Source organism: Felis catus, chromosome B3, assembly GCF_018350175.1.
Source record: "Felis catus isolate Fca126 chromosome B3, F.catus_Fca126_mat1.0, whole genome shotgun sequence".
Lineage (NCBI taxonomy): Eukaryota > Metazoa > Chordata > Mammalia > Carnivora > Felidae > Felis > Felis catus.
The window spans coordinates 119,674,713-119,699,321 of record NC_058373.1 but is presented as its reverse complement, the minus strand read 5'-3'; the positions used below and the strand labels follow the sequence as shown (position 1 = coordinate 119,699,321).

The 24,609-nt window shown below is 37.5% G+C and overlaps 1 protein-coding gene and 1 pseudogene across 4 annotated transcripts in view; one reads left to right on the top strand and one right to left on the bottom strand.

Moving 5' to 3' along the window:
- Positions 1 to 24,609, bottom strand: part of YLPM1 (YLP motif containing 1) — a 74,660-nt gene that overhangs the window by 17,662 nt on the left and 32,389 nt on the right. For 2 of the 4 annotated variants that reach the window (XM_011283407.4, XM_045060237.1), the window contains exons 6-18: positions 22,113 to 22,233; positions 14,632 to 15,052; positions 14,427 to 14,519; positions 14,016 to 14,211; positions 13,239 to 13,357; positions 12,180 to 12,334; positions 8,700 to 8,762; positions 8,293 to 8,412; positions 7,644 to 7,820; positions 7,481 to 7,564; positions 7,109 to 7,192; positions 4,850 to 4,930; positions 1,657 to 1,708 (exon numbers count right to left, since the gene is read on the bottom strand). In XM_011283407.4, the coding sequence (XP_011281709.3) occupies positions 1,657 to 1,708; positions 4,850 to 4,930; positions 7,109 to 7,192; positions 7,481 to 7,564; positions 7,644 to 7,820; positions 8,293 to 8,412; positions 8,700 to 8,762; positions 12,180 to 12,334; positions 13,239 to 13,357; positions 14,016 to 14,211; positions 14,427 to 14,519; positions 14,632 to 15,052; positions 22,113 to 22,233 (1,766 nt within the window). Of the gene's footprint in view, positions 1 to 1,656; positions 1,709 to 3,874; positions 4,092 to 4,849; positions 4,931 to 7,108; positions 7,193 to 7,480; positions 7,565 to 7,643; positions 7,821 to 8,292; positions 8,413 to 8,699; positions 8,763 to 12,179; positions 12,335 to 13,238; positions 13,358 to 14,015; positions 14,212 to 14,426; positions 14,520 to 14,631; positions 15,053 to 22,112; positions 22,234 to 24,609 lie in introns of those variants that run through there. The other 2 variants (XM_023255864.2, XR_006599799.1) reach the window with 2 other exon arrangements.
- Positions 16,138 to 17,078, top strand: LOC123386146 (annotated as a pseudogene).

Genomic DNA, 24,609 nt, shown 5'->3' with positions numbered 1-24,609 from the left:
TATTCTTGAATAGTCATCAGAGCTAAATTCCATTTTCCTTTCTCTTTAGAAATCAGAAAGGAAAATAGAAAATGGACTAGCTCAAGTTTAAAAAAGTATTATCCTAGGTCATGTATTTGTAATGCCTGCAAACATTATACGCTTGGCTAAAATATTTATCACTTTTACGATCCTGTTGTCTCTTTATTATGATCTCTTTTTGCCCCAAAAGACAACTGCTATTTAGAGAACCAGAAATGATCTTACAGTCTTACAAGTTATTCTCAAAGTACAGAACTTCAAACAGACTTAATCTAATATCAAAATAAGCAGACCTAAGCATTATTCTTTAAAAAGTAATTTGTGCCTGTTATTTTCCTACATATGTAATTGCACTTAAACATTTATAAATGCTTGGAAAGTTTAGAGGAAGCGATCATTGACTAGGAGTTCCCAAGGAGGGAAGACTAGCATCAGAATATGTCAGTAACCACATATAACTTTCACATATCATACAGTAGAAAAAAATTCTAGACTGTGTAACAAAGTACCTCTCCCAATAATGTAGTAACAATGAAGTTTATGGAACTGCTTTTTACACGGGGCCTAGTGAACCTCAATTGCCCACGTGATCACGCGAGCAAAATAAAAGGCAAAACTTATGCGGTTGTGTGTAAAATGCACTCCTCTTACATCAGAAACACAATGTGTCCCCAACAGTGAAGCAGCTAAATGACTCAGATTTCTTATAGGAACTTAAGATATTTAGAAGGCTACTTCAGTTTTGGAGTAACAGCATGATACCAGGAAGAGAAACGCAGAGACTGACAGTCATACTACGTACATTAGTAAGGTCAATCTTCTAGAAAGCCCTCATCTCATTTTCTTAGATTATTTATTAATACATCTGAAATCGATGTGTTAAAGGATTCTCTAAGTGAGGTGAAAAAAGTAAACGAAAAAAAAAGTTTTGCAGTTATGACCATGAAATATTGGGAGGAAAATCCACTGGATACGTAGGATGTTCTGCTTGACGGGATACCTCACGTTAAGCAACTCCAAGTTTTGATTTAGGCAATCATTTTAACCAGTTTACCTTGTAATCTGGCGCTAAAAACAACTTGAAGGAAACTTGACTCTTACAAAGCAGGCTCCTCAAAAACCTAAATTATAGATCTACCTCCCCATACCCAGAAACTCTAATCTATTACACAAGGAAAATAACTGCCTTTAAATTAATGTTTAAACTTCAATATTTATTATTCCTACTACTATTATTACCCAAAGTATTCACAATCAGGTTCAACTTTGGCCTGCAGTTAAATATTCTTTTAAAAAAGCAGAAATCTCATCGCACCAACATTTCTGATTAATATAACAGAACGGATTTTACAAGTGACAGCATTTTGTTGCTAAATGCATCATACTTCCGCTTACTCTAATACCCTGAAGTGGTACTGAAGGCAGTCCCTCTAAAATACTCTTCTTTCACTCTGTCCCAAGAAGTAACTAGTCAAACAAGATGTAGCTAGCACAACAGACTGAGGACGTAAGGTAGGCCAAGAATCTTGGCTTAAAGCAGAAATTTGGGAGAAATTTGTTCTTCTTACAGCAGAAAGATCTATGACCATTACCATCAGGTATCACATATAAAAACAGGAAAAAGGAAATACCCACCTAGCTTGGCCTCAGATGTGTCCATCTCCCATTTGCTTTTCGGAATGTAACCCTAAATCGCACACAGAGAGAAGCTCGAAGGGTTAGAAAGAGACACATACATGCATATCACTGTTGAACTGGAAAAGCATTAAAACTGGGAACGGATTCAGTTTCCACTCACTAGTTACATATATATATATCTATATATATATATCCTTAGGGAAAACACAGTCTCATTATCTCTGAAGAAACTGAATTACCAATTCACCAAACTTCCCTGCCCAGATTTCAGAGTAGTCACTTCAGAATAGTATCATGAAGGCGCTTTGAGGCAGCTACAGTTCAGGACACCCGGCTGTAGTCTGAACAACAGGTAAACAGTAAATATGGAGAGGACGTACGGTCGTTTCTGTGCTAGTATTAATATCATTCAGAGTAGCAGAAGACTTCTAATAACTAGCTAGCTTATTTTCTAAATACAACTGCAATTCTCAAGTGATAGTAGCCATGAGGTACAAAGAGTGTTCTTCAAGACAGCTACTTTATATTTCAGTGTAACTTTACTCAAAAGAAAGAAGAAAACAATGGTATCACTGAACACAACTATGAAGTTCCAACTTCATTTAAAAATGACTCAACCCATTTACCAGTTAGATCTTACAAAGGCTGGTTTCACTGCATCAATGTGAGAGCACTTCTTCTGCGTCAGTTGGAACCCAGATTATTATTTTCAATGTCTTTTAAAATGACATTTTCCTATTATACGAAAAACCAGAAATCTCCACAGGCAATTTATATTTTATTTAATAAAATAACTGGGTAGTTTATTTCAAACAAAGTCCCATAAGATTTTCAAGTTTTCCAATGTACCTATTTAATTATGTAGTAATCCTTTTCGTTTATTCACCTAGCAAGTGTATGGTGATGATTCCTCTTTTCCTTCATTTGGACCCTGTTCTCAAACCCTAACATACAGAGCTTTAATATTAGGACTTACTGTACAGAACAGACTCATCAAAGGTGTCAGCATCTTCTTGTAAGAACTAATATATCTACTACTGGGAATATTCAAGGTCATGGAACAGACTGCCACAAAGGTAAGGTGGAAAGTGTGTTGAACGTTTCATGACAGTAACTGTTGTGTTAGAGTACTGGAGCATCAGAATTCTTCTAGGAAACCTATAGGTTTTGTACATTTCTAGTGTTTAAGTCAAACTGAGAATTCACTTTCAACTTATTAGGTAGTACTTCAGGTTATGAGTCATATCATCTTTCCCAAATACATTTCTAGAACAAACCAAGACAAAGCTATGCTGAAGTGATGGTGCTAAAAGTACTGATGAAATCTGTACAAGTGATATCTCAAAAATCATCTGAAAACCTTAAGCATCACTAGAATAATATATCTATAAATTCTGAGTCGTATCTACTAAATTCACTAAAGCACTAAAGAAGGAAAAATATCATACCGATGACCCCCAAAAAAGATTCTCTTAACCAAGAAAAGTTTGGATTTCACCCAGTTGCATTGATCAGCACAGAGTAGAAAATGCCAAGTTTATTGAGAATTCAATGAAAATGGTCTGAATGACATGAGACTTGCTCTTAACCCTTTGGTTAAAATTCTCCAAGAATCTTTTACTGTTGGAATAGAACCCAATAGTAGAAGATCTGGATTCTGCATTTTTGAATGGGTTAAGAGAAGTTTTATAACATAAAGATAAGCAAAATGAGTATATTAATTTCCTTCTGCTGGAACCACCCTGTTCTTCCTTACAACTGTATCATCTTCTCACTGCTTGAAATGTTAGGCCATTTGGAAATAAAAGATAGTCCAGCAGGGTAGAGTTTTAAGGCTTCTTTGCCATGTTTCTGGTGTAAAAATAGAGTATTTACAGCGTGTTTCACTTTTCAAAATAATTAGCACATTCAATGAAAAGTTCCAAGCTTTGATCTACACCTACACAAATCAGATGTTATGAACCATGTCCTGAACTGAAATCTCCACAAAAGGAAGACGGAGCTTCAGAAAGCTAACATTATAGAATTCTCACATGATCACTTCCTAGTACACACGCTGCAAGGAGCTAACGAGGTCATTAGCCATATTCCAGAACAGCGTGGACCTTTAAATGAACTTCCTGCCTACATTTTAGATCATAGATGTCAAAAAACAACCTAATTAAGAAAAATATTTTGTTTAAAGACAAAAAAACATACTGAGACTCAAATGCCATTATCTTTAAAGCTTATTTTTTAATCCGCATATGAAATCTAGGAATGTAGAGGTTGACACCATCTCTATGTACACACAGTTTCTTTTCAGAGTCCTCTGTATCACACATGGGTTTGATGGGACCACTTCTTAGAGAGTCTGTATTCTCTAGGGGTAGGAATCAGGGTTCTCGCTTTGTACATTTTCAGAAGAATATGAGAAGCAGCTTTAGCAAGGGCTGAAGTATTAAATAAAACAAATAATGTTTTGAATTAAAAAAGAAACACTCTTTCAAGGCATTGCTAATCTCTGTGTCTCATTAGCAAACACTGAAAAGTAACATAACTCTACAGGTCGCATATTTTTCAATGACAGGGTAAGGCAAACATCTCTACAGAAGTGTGATCAAAAGCATTTACAGTAGGTACACGGGAACTTTGAACTCACACTACAAAGCCTCTAATCAGCCTAAGCAAAATGCATTGCCTACACAGTCAAATCATTTTCCCCATCACTCAATAGGATAAAATGCAGAAGAACAAATCCAGCAGTCAGTGGCAACCCTCTGCCTCCTCATTCTAGAAGATCTTCTGCCTCAGTTGACAGAAACTCAATTTTGAAATCTTGTAGCAAAGACGAGACAATTATGCATATGTTGGGTAGGTTGTACCACATATCTGCTGGAATGTGAGAATGCCCTTTCATATGTAATTGATTTTCTTGAAAAGTATACTCCCCTAAAGCCACCCATAATAGATGAGTGACTAGGAGGGTATGTTTCTTAGCATTCTAAAATTTTCATGTAACAGTACAGTAGAAGGTTCTTTTGGTCAGGGGAAAAATAAAAAGTATCCAAAAATCTCCTTAAAGATGATTATGGAAACTTTGACCATTAAGGTGCATATCAGCAGCAGTAATCTGATCACAGATCTGAGATTAAACCCTTAAGGATTTTAATAGAGACACTTTGTTCAAAGTGGTTGGTCTGTCTCCTACCAGTTCGCTTTCCTCTTCCTCTGCATCTTTCTTTTCTTCCTTCTGTTCTTCAATATTTGCATCAAAATCTTCCATCTCTACCTACATTATCCCAATAAAAAGCAATGAGTTAACATTTAGGAAAATGTTGAGTTCCTTATTGAGATCTCAAACAAGCACAGGTGCCCAGAGCAAGGCAGCACAGACTCACTGTTATACCCCAAGGAAGCTTAAATCCTAAACTTTGAAACAGAACTTATAAAAGACAGAATGATATTCCTGCTTTTCGTTTTCTCGGGCTATCCATCTTTATAATTCCCTATGAATTTGAGAATCATAATCTATTCTAAGCTGATGATTACCTGTTTTGAATGCCTATGGATTACTAAGATTTCTTTCTAAACCTTTAGCAGGCATTTTTCCAATCAAGTAAAACATGTGTATGATTCAAATTTCAAAATGTAAGAAAGGACATAGTGAAAAGTATGATGATAGTAGCCTGGCCCAGAATGGAAGCAATGCAAACAGAGAGGAAATGGATAAGAAAAGTGTTTATAAGGTAAACTTGACAAAACTTGGAGCCTGACTATATGGTGGAAGGATAAGGTTGAAAGTTGGTAGGACAGAGAATAAAGAGCAAAGGGTAACACAGGTACTAAGAGTCAAGGTTTCGGCAACCAAGTGATTGGTGGGTCTAATTACTAAGATAGAGAATACCAGAAGAGGAACAGGTTTGTATGATTTACATACTGGATAGGCTGCATTTGAGATGCACTAAAGTAGTATATGTTTTTTGGTAGAGAATTTGGAAAACAATGGTAGAATTATAAAAATCACCCATAACCTCTCTACCAAAACATAATTAGTGTTACAATACTGCTAAAATTCAGTTTAATATCAAGGGCACATATGTGGCAATCGAAGCTACCAGAAAGATTATCTATATCAAATGTGCAGAATGATAAAAGCCTAAGACAGAGCCCTAAAGAACTCCAACATTTAAGGGCTGAGTAGCAAGAAAAGCCAGTAAAGGAGACTGAAACGGACGGCCAGAGAGGCAGGAGGAAAACTGGGAGAAGGTGGACTCACAGCAGCCAAAAGAAATATGTTGTCAAGAAGGTGGACATGGGTCAACTAAGTCATATGTGGCTGCAAAATTAAGAAACAGAAGTGAGAATTATCTACTGTCATGGAAATCTTTCATGAGAAAGTCTCTGGAGAATGGCTGGGGCAGAAACCAGAGGAAATGGGTTGAGGAACGACTTTGGGGGATAAAAACACATAAAAATACAATGATAACATTAAGTATAGAAAACCCTCATTCACAGGTTGTCAAACCAAACAGAAGTACACAACTTATTTAAAAAAAAAAACAAACAAACCTCTCTCTTCTTCCATGATATAACTGATGTAGGCAAAAATTATCAATGAGTGATAAATCTTTTGAGGAACAGGATATTAACAAGGTATCTAATTACAGATTATTACAAAGGGATAAAGGTAGAAAAATTTGATGGATACCACCTGAACCAAGTGATCAACATTTCAATCATCAGGAATGAAATAAACTGACATCACATGGCTTTTAATATGATGCACTAAGGACCCCGCATCACTTATGTAGCATTCCTGGTAATGTTTAATTTAAAACTGATCATGTGGAAACACCCAGACAAAACCCAATTGGGGCTCATTCTACAGAACAAATGGTCTACACTCTCCAAAAATTCTTTGTTTTTCTTGACGATGACATGGCTGAGAAAGTATTTTTTATATTAAAGGACCAGGTCCTAGATTTTTAAAAATAGCTCTAAAGCACATTATGGGAACATCTGGTGAAATATGAACATGGACTATATATGAGATAATTCAAGAAATTTAATTTAGGAAAATTGTACTACTTAATACAGTACTTTATCAGTATTAAATTTCCTGAATTTGATAACTGAGACTTCTAGTTCTGTTAAGAGAATGCCCTTGTTCTCAGGAGATACCTACTCAAATACTGTATTTAGAGGTAAGGGGTTAAAGGTTATGAGGTTTACAACTTAATTCTTAAACGGTTTCACAATAACAGTGATAAGAGTAGAAGTAAGAAGACGTATCTCTCTGTGTAGAGAAAAATGTGGCAAAATATTAACAATCAGTAAATCTCAATGAAAGTTGAATAGGTGTTCTTATATTACTCATGCAACTTTTCTGTAATTAAAAATTTTTTTGAAATAAAGCATGTGTAAAAAAGGTCCCTTTTGCACTGCTTTCAAGGCAAAGGACACTTACCTCTTCAATAGCAGCATCTTGCAGCAGAGAACGAATGTCCAGACGCATCATATGACGAGGTGCAGTTTCCCAGTGGTCAGCCATCTGTTGAGAGATTCAGGAGGTCAAGTTATCTCGGAAAACTACTCAAAGAAAGACCAAGTGAGCACCTAAGACAAATTTAACTGATACTGTGAAGTCTAACAGGCTACTTCCAGGAAGAGGTAGGCCACACCTCTTTCACTTAGATACAAAGGATAAGAAACATTTACTAAAGAAGGTAGAAAAGATTTTCTGAAAGTAAAGGAGATAAACAATAATTTCCAGACAACAGTGATCATACAAACAAAATGAAGTTTGGAATACAACACCTCCTATGTTTTCAAAAATCACCTTATTTATTTCTTTAAGCTTTCTTCCATGAATATTTCTCTTGCCACAAGTCTGGTTATCTGCACTCATTTCGGCCAAATATACCTAAGCAAGAATGAACAGTGATTAAGCAAACAAATGTAGCACTTACATGGTAACACAAAGTACTCTACAGTTCTTTTACCTCAAATCCCTTGGTTTTTGCTGCGCTCCAAAACTGGTCAAAATGTCTAACTCTGTCGTTGATGGCATCCAGGATGATAAAGGGGAAAAAGCCATCATCCAGAGTCTTTTTGAAAGTTTTGAACATGCTGGTCCGGTAGGTCTCCTCCATCTCAGCTTCATATTCATATTCCATTACCTAAGATACCCCAGAAGAGATATGGAGTTAGCAAAGACAAAGAATCTTCCTAAACCTCTTCCCTAGTTACCACCAGGATAGAGATAACTTTGTAGTCTTTCCTTCACACCTAAGTACTAAAATTTGTGTTCAAAAAAGAGAAGTCTTTCTTTGTCTTCAAAAAAGCCACATTACTGGGGCGAGTGGGTGGCTCAGTCAGTTGAGTGTTTGACTTCAACTCAGGTCATGATCTTGCGGTTCATGAGTTCAAGTCCCGCATCAGGCTCTGTGCTGACAGCTAGGAGCCTGGAACCTGCTTCGGATTCTGTCTCCCCGTCTCTCTCTCTGCCCCTCCCAGGCTTGTTCCCTCTCTCTCTCTCTCTCTCAAAAACAAAGAAACATTAAAAAAAAAAAGCCACATTACTCTCTGAACATGTTTTCCTTCCAATACGATTAATGAATCAAGATGTAATCTGAGAGGAATATGCCATACCTTCTTTTTCACTTTCTTTCCAGAATCTGGGTCTTTTTCTTCTTTTTCCACTTCAGTGATGAAGTAATCATCCAAGCTTAGGACTCTGGGTGCAGGTCCTCCAAATTCTACCTCTTTATCCTAAGAATCATACAGTCAAGAGAGTTAAAGAGCATTTATAGAATATATTAATGAACGTTAATAACAAAGTTCCTTCTCATGGCTAAATAATATGCAATCTCGTGGATTCAAATCAAGCAGAGGCAAAAATACCTTTTTAAGCAGAACAAAATGTTTATGGGATAGCATCTCCCATATGGGCCAACAAGAATGGATCAAATGAGAAATACCTGGATTGACACCATGCTGCTTGCATGAAGGCAAGTGACTAACAAAAGCAACCAATTCTCTGGCTTTCCCATACTCACTCGAATAAGTTTTGCAACATGTGTCTTTCCACTGCCAGGCAATCCTCTCATTATAACAACAATCTGAAACACAATGAAAAACCAAAAAAATCACTCAGAGAAGATATTTTTTACAATGAGGTCTTACAGTTAAGTGACCTATCATTCTCCGGATACACCATATGACAGACCATGAAACAAACCTTAGCAAATTTGAAAGGGTAGAAATAATACAAAGTATGTCTCTGAACATAACGGAATGAAATTAGAAATGAACAGTAAGAAAAAATTTGAGAAATTCACAAGTATGTGGAAATTAAACACCATACTCCTAAATAACCAATAGGTCAAAGAAGAAATTTAAAAATCAGAAAATACTTTGAGATAAATAAAAATGCCAAAACTTAACGGGATGCAACCAAAGCAGTGCCTATAAGGAAGTTTATAGCTATAACTGCCTATATTAATAAGAAGAAAGACTCAAATCAATAACCTAACCTTCAGATACTAGAAAAAGAATAAACTAAACTAGAGCAAGCAGAAAGAAGGAAATAATATTAGAGCAGAAGTCAATAAAATAGAGAACTGAAAAACAATAAAGAAAAATCAATGGAACCAAAAGCTGGTTCTTTGAAAAGATCAACGTAATTGACAAACCTTTAGCTAGTCTAAGAAAAAAAGAGAAAATATTCAAATTACTAGAATCAGAAATTAAAGGAGTGACATGATTACCAACTTTATAGAAATAAAAAATGGTTCTAAAGGGATACTAGGAACCATTGTACAGCGACATATTAGACACCTCAGGTGAAATGGGAAAATCCCTAGAAAGACAAAGGGCAACTGAAACTGACCCCAGAAAACACAGACAATCTGAATAGATCTGTGACAAGTGAAGAGACTGATTGAGTAACCAAAAAAGCTCAGAGGCCCAGATGGCTACATCACTGAATTCCAACAAACATTTAAAGAACTCTTTACAAACTCTTCCAAAAAATAGAACAGGAAGGAACTCCCTACTCATTTTGTGAGGCCAGCATCTCAAATCAAGCAGATACCCTGATGCCAAAAGCAGACAAAACATCACAAGAAAACTATAGATATCTCTTATGAATATGGATGCAAAAATCCCTAAAAAAAATACTGGCAAAAGGAATCCAGCAACATATAAAAAGAATTATACACCATGACTAAATGGGATTTATCCCAGGGATGCAAATTAACATCCAAAAGCCAATTACTGTAATTAATATATCATTATCAACAGAATAAAGAAAACAAAAATCACATATAAAAGAATAAAATCACACACATTAAAAAGCAAACAAACAAAATCTCAATTAATGCAGGGAAAGCATTCAACAAAATTCAACATCATTTCATGATGAAAACATTCAACAAACTAGGAAGGGAAGGGAACCCTCTTCAACCTGATAAAGGGCATCTACTGAAAACCCATAGCAACAGCATACTTAATGGTGAAATACTGAAAGTTTTCTAAAAACAAGAATAAATATAGATGTCCACTCTCACCACATCCATTCAACACTGTACTGGAGGTTCTAGCCAGACAACGAGGGAGTTAAAAAAAGAAAAAAAGGATTCAGACTGTAAAAGAAGAAGTTAAACCTTCTCTATTGGCAGATGACATGACCTCATATATAAAAAATCCTAGGGAATCCACTAAAAATTAATTAGAATAAAAGAGTTTAGCAATGTTGCAGGATATAAGATCAATATACAAAAGTCAGTTTTAGCTCTATACAATTGAATAATACAAAAACGGAATTAAGCTAACTATATCAATAATAACAATAAAATGTGAATGGAAAACATGATCCAACTATATGCTGTGCTTTCTAAAGGAGACATGCTTTATTTTGTATTTTCAATTTTTTACTGAAGTTCCAGTTAGTTAACATATAGTGTAACATTGGTTTCGGGAGTAGAATTTAGTGATTCATCATACCAGTGCTGATCATAACCAGTGCCCTCCTTAATACCAACGCCTACTTAGCCCACCCCCACCCACCTCCCTAAAGGAGACATACTTTAGATTCAAAGACAAATAGACTGAAAATTAAAGGATGCAAAAAAAGAAATCATACAAACAGGCAACCATAGGAAAGCTAGAATAGCTATACTAATAATAGATGAAATAGACTTTACAACAATGACTTATATAGTCATATGTAGTCAAAATATTTGATGGAAATCTCTAGCATCAGTTTACTGAAACAGAATCTAAATATTCTGCAATATAAATTTAAGAACGTATGCATGTGACACTTGTCAGAATGGTTAAAATCAACCACACAAGAATCAACAGGTGTTGGCAAGAATGTGGAGCAAAAGGAACCCTCGTGCAGGGTTGATGCGAATGCAAGCTGGTGCAGCCACTGTGGACAACAGTATACAGGTTCCTCAAAAAGTTAAAAATAGAACTACCCTAGGATCTAGCAATAACACTACTGGTATTTACCCAAAGAATATAAAAACATAAATTCAAAGGGATACATGCACCCCTATGTTTATAGCAGTATTATTTACAATAGCCAAGATATGGAAGCAGCCCAAGTGTCCATCAACAGATGAATGTATAAATAAGATATGGTATATATATAACATACATTTATATTTATATATATATGTGTATATATATATATAAATACACACACATACATTTTTATATACATATATAAATTACGGAATATTATTTAACCATAAAAAAGAATAAAACCTTGCTATTTGCAATGACATGGATGGAGCAAGAGGTATAATGCTGAGTGAAATAAGTCAGAGAAAGACTAACACCTTATGATTTCACTCATATGTGGAATTTAAGAAACAAACGAGCAAGGGGAAAAAGAAAAGAGAAACAGAGAGAGACAAATCAAGAAACAGACTCTTATGTATAGAGAATAAACTAACAGTTACCAGAGGGGAAGGGGGCTTGGGTGGGATAGGTTAAATAGGTGATGGGGATTAAGGAGTGCAAGTGTTATGATGAGCACCGGGTGATGCATGGAATTGTTGAATCACTATCTTGTACATCTGAAACTAATGTAACACTATTAACTAACTGGAATTAAAATTAAAACGAAAGAAAACAAAATAAAGAACATATATATTTGGGGGTCACAAGGAAAATGAGCCCAAATAAATCAAGTCTCCTAATTCTCCCTTTTTTTGTTCCACATACCATAGAACCAAATCCACTTCCCCTCCTCCCCTCTTCAAAATGCAATTAATGAAGTTCTTATGAATTGTTTTCTAAAATTTTCAGCATCTTTTTTTGCCAAGCAATTAAGTTCTAATTTCTTAAATTCTATAGGGTAGGCAATTTATGAATTTATATGAGGACTTGTAGATGATAAAATGCCTTGAATCTGATATTATTATCATGTCACAGAAAAGTAGAGAAATTACGTTCAGGGTATTAAAAAGATCTCCTGATAGCTTCTGATTTGCAAGAAAGCTAGTCAACTACACAGGACTCACTCTCTCAGGTCTGCTCTCTCGGCCAGGTGGTTTCAAAATATCATCTACGTTCTTAGATTCGGGTTTCTTCTCAACCCGTGGGGCTGGAGGTGGCTGGTGGCTTAGTGAAGGAGCTGGCAGGGGCATTCGCTCCTCTGGATAAGTTCTTCGTTCTCCTAGGATTTCAGCAATTGAACAAAATTACTATTTATATGGTAATTATTTAAAATTTTAACTCTCTTCAGTCATCCTAAGGTAATAAAATTCATGATGATTTGGAGGCCACTTCTAAACTTTAATCAGAGAAAGTTTAAGTAATGTAAATTTACATTTCTTGAAATCAAGAAAATGAAAAGATTTAGGTATATGATTTTGGGCAAATAGAATGTTCTGAAAAATACTGACTTCATCTTTGTTTGTATTAAATTTAGGAAAAAAGTTAAGCAACAGGACATAGGAGAATAATACATACTTTGCCGATAGTCCCAAGTATGACTTACGGTCTGTCTATAACTTCTGGTTTTACAGTTTTAAGAACAAGAGTTACTAGCTTAGGAAAGCTTGTTCTTACAAATAGGTATGCATTTTTGGTTTAGGTGTATAACAGTGAAAAACAAAAAGCAACCTAAATGTCCAATAATAAGAGTCTTCTACTTTATCCACTCAATGGTATATCATAGAACCATTATTATAATAGGTTTACATACAGAAAAACGTTACGTATCACTGAGAATAAACATGATAAAGAAATTCTATTTACACTTTGATTACAACTTCATTAATACATACGTGAAAAGAGAATGAGAAGAAACATACAAAATTATAGTTGTTGTGGTATGGGAGGAGGTGGGATTATAACTGATTTTGTTTCTATTTTCCAAAACTTCTTTAATAATACCAAAGAACAATTTATGTTTTCTTTCATTAATTACATTGCTATTTTTGATGATAATGCTCCCATCTCTGATAAATCAGTGCATTCATTTTATTCTGAAAGTGTAAATCCACAGCTATAGGGGGAAACATCTCCAGTGGTCTGTATTCTCAACATCCTCATAGTTAATAAGGCACTTGTTCTACCTCCAAACATGGATGGTCCTTCGTAGGCTGGTCGGTCAGACTTCCGGTCATAGGATGGCCTATCAAATCCCCCTCTTCTAGATGAGGAATGGTCCTTTTTGTCTCGATATGACTGAGTCCTAGAGGTGTAACAGGAAGTACTTTAGAAAATTAAAAAAAAAAAAAAAAAAAAGGAGGTCTCTGTATTACAATGCAATACCACTATCTGCCCAATTTTCTCCATGGGTAGCTACTACACATAGTCAATATTTTTATTTTTATTTTGCTTTTCCTTTTATTTTATTTTATTTTTTTGAGGGGGAAGGGGCAGAGACAGAGGGAGAGACAGAATCATAAGGAGGCTCTGTGCTCAGCCATGATCTCACGACATGACCTGGGCTGAAATCAAGATGCTTAACCGACTGAGCCACCCAGGTGCCCCACTTTTCCATTTAGATCTGTCTTGCACACAGACGTCTAAAGGGCTCATGAACTGCAAAAATACGTTGTTGACCTACTAATGAAGTAATGACTGTACCTTTATTGACAATACTATTCCCTTTCCTTACAGGCTATCTCCATCTCCCATTTAATTCTCTGGAATTCAAGCTCATAAAACTCAAGCATCTCGTTTCCTGCAAATTGGTCTGGAACTGCTTTTCCTTCTCCAAATTACACACACATGTATGAGAAGTATACATCATTTACCAAATTTCCCTTAGATACAATGACTTTTGCTGAACTTAAGTCTATGGTAATTTGTACATCTGGCAAAAAGGTATTTTTCATAACACGTACCTATCATCTCGAGGTCGGCGTTCTCTATCAAATCGATCCCGGTCATAGTCAATAACACCACGATCCCGTTCTCGGTCTCTGTGTGTCTCTCGATCCCTTTTGAAATCTCGATGATCTGCCATGACATTACTTTGACGATCAAAATAAGGCTCACGGTCTCTGTCTCTATCATAACGATCACGTTGGCCTGCATGTTCTACAAAAACAGTACAAAGTAAGAGCTATATCTCTTTTCTGAAATAAAAGCAGAAAGGTGCAAATCTAACTTTAGAGCTAGTATAAATTATTGTCCTAGATTCAACTTATGAATCTTTCAGCTATATTAAAGGGAGGCCCAGATAACCTTATCAAAATCACATGATAATTAGGTCCTAAAAGGTTTAAAAATACTGATCTCTCTGGGACTCCTACCTGTCTCAAAAGTTGATCTTTCAGGTAGTGGATCTGGGCGCAAAGTTATTCTTTCTCCATAGGGTATCTGTTCAACTTTATTAGTGGACATATCTGGTGAACCAAATCAGGGATAAAACACTGTAAGAATGAAGCCTAAAGAAGACAAAGCTGAAGCTCACGATTTCCTGAGAATCCCAAATACAAAGCTGTCACCATTACTCACCTCGGCCATGGCCATAATCAACAGTCTGCTGCACTGGGGGTGGTTTGGACATCGGTGGCAGACCCATAGGCATTGGGCCAGGAGGGGGGATGGGAGGGTGAACATGTGGGGGTGGTAACACTGGAGCAGATGGGATTGTTCCAGGTTCTGGTTTAAATTCTGAATTCAGTCCTTGTTCATCATTTGTATCCCAGAGGCCATAGAAAGAATCTTCATCCCAGCGCTCCTGTTCCACAGCTGAAGTCTGTGGCTTTATTACTGGCGGAGGAGGTGGAGGTGGAGGAGGAGGCGGTGGTGGTGGTGGTATTGGGATAGGTGGCCTGGTCACAGGAACAGATGGTCTTGCTGGTGGAGCAGAGGGTCTTACAATTGTTCCTGGTGGTTTACCCATAGGAGGGGGTGGTCTATAGGCCCCTGGAGGCTGGAGAATAGGGTAAATGGTTTAGTGGAGGAGCATACCATCATGTTCTCACACGTCGGTAGAAATTAAAACCCGATTTTCCGTCCATACAAGAAAAAGTTCTTTTTCTTTTTAAAACCTTTTTGTGTCTTAAAATACACCATTGGAGGGGTGCCTGGGTAGCTCAGTCAGTTAAGTGTCTGACTTTGGCTCAGGGTGTGATCTTCCAGTTTGGGAGTTTGAGCCCTACATCGGGTTCTGTGCTGATAGTACTGAGCCTGTTTGGGATTCTCTCCCTCTCTCTCTGCCCCTCTCCCACTAGTGCACCTTCTAGCTCTCTCAAAATAAATAAACTTAAAAAAAAAATAATCAGGGGCGCCTGGGTGGCTCAGTCGGTTAAGCATCCGACTTCAGCTCAGGTCATGATCTCGCGGTCCGTGAGTTCGAGCCCCGCGTCGGGCTCTGTGCTGACAGCTCAGATCCTGGAGCCTGTTTCAGATTCTGTGTCTCCCCCTCCCTGACTCTCCCCCATTCATGCTGTTTCTCTCTGTTTCAAAAACAAATAAACGTTAAAAAAAAATTAAAAAAAAAAAAAATAAATAAAACAAAATACACCATTGGAGAGAAATATGCAAATCATGTATCTAATAAAGGAACTGTATTTAAAATTTGAAAAATTAGTATAATTTAATAGTAAGACAAATAATAGAAAAAAAATTAGCAAAAAATTTGGAGATTTCTCCAAAGAAGATACACGAATGGCCAATAAGCACTTGAAAAGACACTCAACATCATTAGTCATTAGGGAAATAGATGATGGTTGCACAGCTCAGTACGTTTACTAAAAATCACCTAAAATGGGCAAACTATATGGTATGTAGATTATACCCCAATTAGGTTATCAAAAATTGTCCTCGACCTTTCGCTAGATTGGACTGGCTGGCTCCTGCCATTGCGGTGGTGACCCACTTCATTCCCATCCTTCTGACACTCTCACATCTGGAGATCTTCATATTTCTCTAAGTTCTTCCACCTCAATATGTAAACTGGGCCTTTCTTATAATCTTGCTCTCTTTTTTTTTTCCTTCTACCTTCAGTTCAGCAACATGAATGTGGATCCAGTTCAGGCCCAGTGCCCTCCTTGCCCTGAAGCACCCAATTCTAGGGACTCTTCTCCAATGCCCGAGATTTATGGGCCTGAAGAAAATTATGCATCCTTGCAGGTCATCTGCTGAGATACCCTACACGGAGGCCGTCTCTCCTCTTCCTTCCTCCATGGTCTGCTTATTCAGGACAGCTTCGTTTCTTCCACCAGTCCCAGAGTAAAACCACTACCCACTTTTGTAGAGGAGAGCACAGTGAAGAAGGAAGATATGGCCCGGGGCAAGAAACAGAAGATCAGAACCGTGTTCTCTCAGACCCAGCTATATGTACTCAATGACAGATCCCAGAGACAGAAATACCTCAGTCTCCAGCAGATGCAAGAACTTTCCAACATCCCGAACCTTAGCTATAAGCAGGTTAAATCCTGGTCCCAGAACCAGAGAATGAAATGTAAGAGGTGGCAGAACTGGCCAAAGAACAGCAACAGTATGACTCAGAATGGCTCCGCAACTGCAGAATACCCAGGCTTCTCTTCCTATCACCGGGGATACCTGACGAACACTTCTGGAAACCTTCCAATATGGAGTAACCAGACCTGGAACAGCCAGTCTTGGAGCAACCATTTCTGGAACAGTTAGACCTGGTGCCCCCAAGCCTGGAATAGTCAGTTCCACAACTGTGGAGAGGAATCCCTGCAATCCCAGATCCAGTTCCAGCAAAATTCTGTCAGTGACTTGGAGTCCATCTTAGAAACTGCTGGGGAAAGCCATAGTGTAAAATGCTTTATTAAATATTTTTTGATATTAGTTAATTAATTAATTAAATATTAATTAATGTTACTTAATATTTAGCACTTTATTAAAGTGCTAAGCATCTTAGTACCCAGCAAGTAATAGGTTTATTCCCAAAGTACTCTGTGAACACACAGCCTGAAGATGTGTGACATGATGAGTATATTATTCAATCTCAGTTTGGGCAGTGGCTGTATTCTCTTACCATTTGTCTTTTAGGGTCCTGTATCTCTGCCTTGATATTGTATCCCATTATGCTTATTGTTTCAACTGAGAAGGTACGATTGGAATCTAATCGAAGAGGTTTCAGTAGCATTGGCTGCTATGGACAACATGATAAAAGATGCTTCTGGCTACAAGTAACTAGATATAACACTAATTTGGATATCTTTAGGTTCTAGAATCCAACTTCACGAATAGGAAGTAAAAATACAAAGACAAATGATGAAGGATTACTTGTATTTTCTGAGTTTGTGAGGCTTTACTTATTAGTAACCTCAAATGTTATGATGAAGGGTCAAGCTATAATGTGCTTCATCGGTTTCCTCTGCCCCCTGTGTTATTTTACTACAACTCCTAATTTCTTCGTTATTCTAGTTATTTGTAGAAAGATGTTTTGTATTTTAATGTATCATGGTAATAGTATCAGTTTGGCTGGTTGGTTTATAGGTTTAAGTACAAATAAATAAAATACCCACTTAAAAAAATTGTCCTCAACACTATCACCCTCCCACCAATGTATCACCCTCTCTTTTTTCTCCTTACTTAAAAAGTAGGGTGCTAGCCACTTGAGATATAAATGTCCCAGGCCCACCCTACATCTACTGAATTTCTGTAGGGGGAGATCCTGGCATTAATTAAAAACCAAAACCTCCATGAGTAGTTCTGTTGTCTGGTTGACAACAGTAGTCTGTGGCAAGACTAGTACCAACACACAACATCAGCACCAGGAAACAACAAAACAAAGAAACTGAATGGGACATTTAGTAACCTCTCCAAGAGGAAGTGCCACTGTCGTGTGCAATGTTTGCATTTGTCTTCCCAAAGCAATCAACGAATGTCAATAGAAATGTGTATTAAGGAGACAGTAGAATCTCTTGACAGATAGGTCCTATCTACTCAATGCTGAAACCCAACTGTCAAATTTTATTTTAATCTCTGCAAGCCTGATTCAAACACTCATTATCCTTTTCTCTTAGTTCGTTGTTTCTGGTTTTTCATTGACAGCTATTTTAGACCTTAGAGACCCAACAACATACGTTACTTACCTATTTACTCATGCATGGGCTGTACTTTAAGAACAAACTTTTTGGGTAACAAAATGGATTTGGCCATTATGTAAGGAACATTGTTTAACTAGAGGTCACTACAACCCACAGTAAAAGACAAATGGTTGCTACCTAAGGGTAAACATTTGATTGTAGCACTCTAAAAAATTGCTAATATAGGACAAAAACTATGGTGTCTGGAGTACAGCTATCCAGACCTGTTCCAAATATCTTCAGAACTCTTCAGATTATGTCTATAAATAAAAGTGTTTTCTTTACACTACACAGTGAAAGCAATAGACACATTTGTTAAAAAAAAAAAAATCCCTACAGTATTTATATGAGAATTACTATCTACGGTATATTAAGAATGGGGCGCCTGGGTGGCTCAGTTCGTTGGACATCTGACTCTTGATTTCGGCTCAGGTCATGCTCTGACAGTCCTGGGATCAAGCCCAGCATTGTGCTGATAGCACAGAGCCTGCTTGGGTCCTTTCTCTCCTTTTTCTCTGCCCCTCCCCCATTCATGCGAGTGCTCTCTCCCTCTCTCTCCAAATAAATAAACTTAAAAGAAAAAGAGTAATATAAATTGGTAAGAAAAAAAAAACCTTACAAGTCAAACAGACAAATGGATAAAGGACAAAAATAGAATATTTACAAGAAAAAATATAATATGGAAAAATACTCGTGTTCACTATCAAAAATGCATATTAAAACATTTTATTAAAGCTACTAAATTGACCAAAAATATCAAGTAGCTGGTGCTTGCAAGGCTCTAGCATACATTTTATACAACTATTTAAAAAAAATGTTTTTTATGTTTATGTGAGAGAGAGAGAGAGAGAGAGAGAGAGAGAGAGAGAGAGAGAGAGAGACACAGTGTGAATAGGAGAGGGGCAGAGAGAAAGGGGCACATAGAATCTGAAGCAGGATCCAGGCTCTGTGCTGACAGCTCAGAGCCCAACGCGAGGCTCGAACTCACGAACCACAAGATCATGACCTGAGCCAAAGTTGGATGATTAACAGACTGAGCCACCCAGGAGCCCCTTTATACAACTATTTTAGAGAGCCATTAGCTATATTCCAGGAATCATTAAAAATGTCCTTATTCTGTAACTGAAATATCCTACTTTGGGATTTTGGGGATCTTAAAATTTAAGAAGTTATCTATGGGACCCGGGGTGGCTCAGTTGGTTAAGCATCTGACTTTGGCTCAGGTCATAATCTCATAGGTTGTAAGTTTGAGCCCCGCGTCAGACTCTGTGTTGACAGTTCAGAGCCCAGAGCCTGCTTCAGATTCTATGTCTCCCCCCCTCTCTCTCTCTCTCTCTCTCTCTCTCTCTCTCTCTCTCTCTGCCCCTCCCTAGCTCACGCTCTGTCTCTCTCTCTCAAAAATAAATAAACATGAAATTTTTTTTTTAAATAAGTTACCTAGAGTAAGAACTTGATACAAAGACATTCACTGAAGTTATACTAATAGTAAGACTGAAGGATTAGAAGCAAATGTCCAACAGAAGTGGAATAGTTTTAATAAATTATGCATCAAAAGTAATAACGTATGTAGGAATATGAAAAATGTTTTTGATTTGTTAAGTGAATAAGGCAGAAATGTGGAACTATAATCTAGAGTTTCAACTATTTGCTAAGAGATACAAAGATAAAAGACACAGTTCCTATTATTAGGAGCTCTGTTTAGAAGGAAAGACAGACAAGGTAACAGACAAAATACAATAGGATAATGGCTATGACAGAAGCTTGTACAAGATGTTACAGGGGTACATGTGAGGGCAACCATCTTACCCAAGGGGAAGAGAAGATACAAAGCTGACTTCTAAAAAACGAACAAGAATTAACTAGTTGGAGAAGAGGATAAGAGAAAGAAAAGAAACTCTAGGTTTAGAGAACAACATGTACGTGCAAAGGCATGGGGAAGTTAAGAGTCTGGCACACTCGCACAGTTGTAAGAAGCTCCACGTGGAAGGAAGGCAGAGTGGAAGGGAGGAGAAGAGCAAGTAATGGTAAGCAGAGGTCAAGCCAGCTCAGGAGAAACATAAAGGGTCATGCAAAAGACTTTAGATTTTATCACGTAAGCAGCGGGGATACAGCATTCTAAAGCGAGGGTGCACGCAACATGGTGAGATTTATGTTTTTAAATGTCCATTTTGGGGCGCCTGGGTGGCTCAGTCGGTTAAGCATCTGACTTCGGCTCAGGTCATGATCTCATGGTTTGTGAGTTCGAGCCCCACGTGGGGCTCTGTGCTGACAGCTCAGAGCCTGGAGCCTGCTTCAGATTCTGTGTCTCTCCCTCTCTCTGCCCCTCCCATGTTCACGCTCTGTCTCTCTGTCTCTCAATAATAAATGTTAAAAAAAAAAAAAAAATTAAGTGTCCACTTTGGCCAGAAGTCCCATCAGTGCTGCCTAAGGTGAAGTGTAGGGGTACAAAGTGGCACTAGAGAACTTTTTGGGGTGATAGAAATTTTGTTCTTCTTTATATTTGTCAAAACTCAAACTGCAGGCTTGAAATGAGTGGGCTTAAAGTGAGTTAAGATATGTAAACTATACCTCAAAATCTGATTCAAAAATACAATAAAATAATCACTCTAGCAGAATGGAGAATGGATCAGAGGAGAATGAGATGGAGAGATGAATTGGGATGTTTCTGAAATAATCTAGGCAAGAACTGATGAAGGACAAAACTGAGGTTGTGGGGAAGTGGAGGACAGTATATTTGAACAATATTAAAAAGGTAGTAAAATCAATCAAAAGAATGACTGGATACGGAAGGGCAGGACACAGTAAACAGCTAAGGCTGAGTTTCAGGTTTCCAGTTTGGGTGAGCAGGTGATGGTGAGGAGAAAGAACAAGGTTAATGGAAAATGATACTGAGGTCCATTTTGAATATGCTGAGTTTGACAGGAGACACATCCAGAGAGAAACGCTGGAGGCAGACAGATGCACACACAAGTCAGGAGATATGATATGGGGAGGCAACATCATGGTGGTCATTGGTGACAACTATGTAATCTGTTTTGTGTTAGACTATGTGTTATGATGAAAGGGCACGTTGAAAAGTAAAGAGTTAATTTCATGAAATGATTTGGGTTTTCCCTCTCATTGTGTTGTTATAAAGTTATTTGCATGACAACATTTTTAAAGGTCATCACTGGCTTAAAGGTAAAATAACAAACAACAACAATGAACGCAAAACATAGGGAGAACCTGATCACACAAACCTTTCACAGAACTTTACTGCCTGAACTAGAGCATGATGTTTGGTCCCTTCCCTAGCTGAGGAACCAGTAGCCCAAGGCAGTGGGGAGACTCTGAGGCTCACAGGAGGCGGGCTCATAAGGGGCCTCTGCACTGCCCAGATGAAAAACAGGACCACTTCAACAAAAGAGATTATTAGAAAAATTCTAAACTTGTATGAACATGAAGCCATGTAGCTCAGGTGTGCTTGGTGTATTTATCAAAACCTAGGGGGAAAAAGTGGCTGTCACACTTTTGACCGCATTTAAAAGATTTTCAAAGGCCAATTACCATTAGCTTTTTACTTTTCCCAAATTTACATTAAAAAAATTTTTTTTAATGTTTATTCATTTTTGAGAGACACAGAGAGACAGAGTATGAGTGGGGCAGGGGGTGGGGGGAGGTGGCAGAGAGGGAGACACAGAATCCAAAGCAGGCTCCAGGCTCTGAGCTGTCAGCACAGAGCCCGACATGCGGCTCGAACTCACTGACCATGAAATCCTGACCCAAGCTGAAGTCGGACACTTAACTGACTGAGCCACCCAGGCACCGCAAATTTACATTTTCTATAGAGGAAATTTATACCTATTACAATGGGAAAAAATCAAACAACATACAAACATACAAAGTAGGAATCATTTCATTTCCCGAGCACACGTTTTTCCATACCGGGTACATTCCAGGCCTTGAAGATGCATTCTGCAACCTCGAGTCCTGGGGTGGCAGATGGTCAGGCATCTGTGGCTCAGACCCAAAGTCTTTCATCTTCTGAAGCTGTTCTTTCTGTTCCCTGTGAACAAATAAAATTGCCATTGTACATTAAGGCATGTTTACTCCAGACCCAGTGACTACAACTGATATCAAAGACAAAGAGATCTTAAGAACCCTGTTCCAAAACCCTCTATGGTGCCCCCAGGGCATCTCCAGGGTAACACTCTCTTGCCTTTATGTAGCTAACTGACTAGTCTTCTACAACCTATAAATGACTATAAATTACTAAACCTATTCAAGGACAGGTGCCACAACCTGCCTCATTACTGTATTCTAAAATAGCATCTACTGGTCACCTTTTTCTTTCATTGAACAAAAAGTTCTCTCACTATTTTCCTTGTTCAATACTCTCGCTAGATGAGAGGTTGCAAACTGGTGGCCAAATACGGCCTACAAAGTTTCTTGTTTGTTTGTTTTTTAATTGGCTTTCCCATCAGTTTTTAAAATCTGAATTAGCTGCTGTTATTTACGAAGCAAAATATTTCACATATAAATTCAAATTGTAAAGAGATTTGGTAACAATGGGTCTATGTCCCCACATGCCAACAATCAGCTGACTGGAGTGATGGCCGTCCACTTTAGATGAAGCGGGTTGCTATAGTCCTCACCACACTCGGTAGAGTTACCCTGGCCCACTTTCACTCATTATAGTTACCTGTCTGGTTCTTGTGGGTACTTTAGTTTATGGCCCAGTGAGAGCTAATGTCAGTCTATACCTTTAAAAACAACACTTCATATTCCTAAAAAGGATTCATGGAACTCTTCATGCTTTTCTTGAATTCTCTGGTCCAATTCCTTCCTTCCTTCCTTTTTTTTTTTTTTTTTTTTGAGTTTTCCTTACAATGCCCACCATAAACAGGTGTACATCTTCTACAACCTCTTTAGACTTTTTACAATTTTCTTCCTACACTGGATGTAGTGCCCCAAATGGACACAAACTAAGGGTCAAAAAAGTTTCTTTTCTACCTCATGTAAATCGTATTATGACTTCACACCAATACAACATAGCTTACTTGTATTCAACTATGATAATTCTTATCCATCACTTCATATATTTTAGTTATGCTTATGTTGCCTAGAAAGAGCTTAAAAAAAGAATGATGAAGAAGAAGCACCTTTTATCAAAAGGTTTTCTATACCAAGTAATAACGGATGAAAAGGAAATTTTAAAAAGAAAAGGAAAGAAAACTTGGCAGTTTGGGAACACTAACCAGCTTGGTGTTCTCCATAAACAAAACAGATTTTAGAGCTGAACAGACTGGGTTCAAATTCTGGGTTTGCCACTGATTAGCCAAGTGGACTTAACCTCTCTGAGCTTTAGTGTCATCTGTGAAGTAGGGTATGTCTACTTATCATTGCAGGCCTTTGAGATAAAAGGATCTGAGACAGGAAGACTGAGACAATGTAGGCTAAATTATTAGCACAGTGCCCAGCACATGGTGGGTGTTAAGTTAAAGGCGTCTGTAATTTAACAGTGAATGGTGTGGTAACTAAACGTTCTCTATCATGCTTTCCACATCTTCTTCACGAGTAATCTGGAAAAGTAAAATCTCTCAGAGCGTATCTTCTATAGACAGAAATCTGTTGTGCTGCCCGAGGCACCGGATGTTTCATCTTTACCTACGGGGATTTTTCCTCGTTGTACTTTTCTAGTCATAAAGCTTCAGTTATGATTTCAATTGGTACAATCCACAAACATAGACCAAAATTGCAAAATGAAGGAAACACAATACACTGGAATATGTCAAAACCTAACCATTAATTTATTTTCTCAAAACATTGCTCATTCCTAAGAACTTACTCAAAAAGCTTACAATCTATCAATGACTGCTAAATTCTTATCTCAGGACATAGTTGGTTTAGGGATTGAATGAACATACACAAAGTATTCAGTATTCAATACAGTTCCTGGCACACAATAAGCATGCAATGTTTCTTCTTCTTCTTCTTCTTCTTTTTTTTTTAATTGTTACTCCCTGGGAAGCATTAGATAGATACTTATACAGAGGTGATTTTAAATCAAGAAATCCAAATTTTATTCTCCATTTCACAAAGAAAATATTTGATTATGTAGAAATAAGTAACATCCTCAAGTAGAGATATCTGCTTTTAGTTATAAGGAAAAGATAAAACACCCCAGAAAGAAAGTATCAGCAGTTAGCCAAATCTGAGGACGCTTTCAGGTAAACCATTCTGAGCTTCAACAGAGGAAAAACCTTACAGCACTTTCCAAAGTTTTATCAAAGATACGTGAATATGAAGTCTATAAGATCTAATACCAAAGAACAAAATGCCTCCTGGGGAAAAAAAAAGGATGTTACATATGAGCTCTGTGAAATCCAGAGCACTGGAGAGTTGAAGTTTGACACTGAAACATGTACAGGCATGATATGTC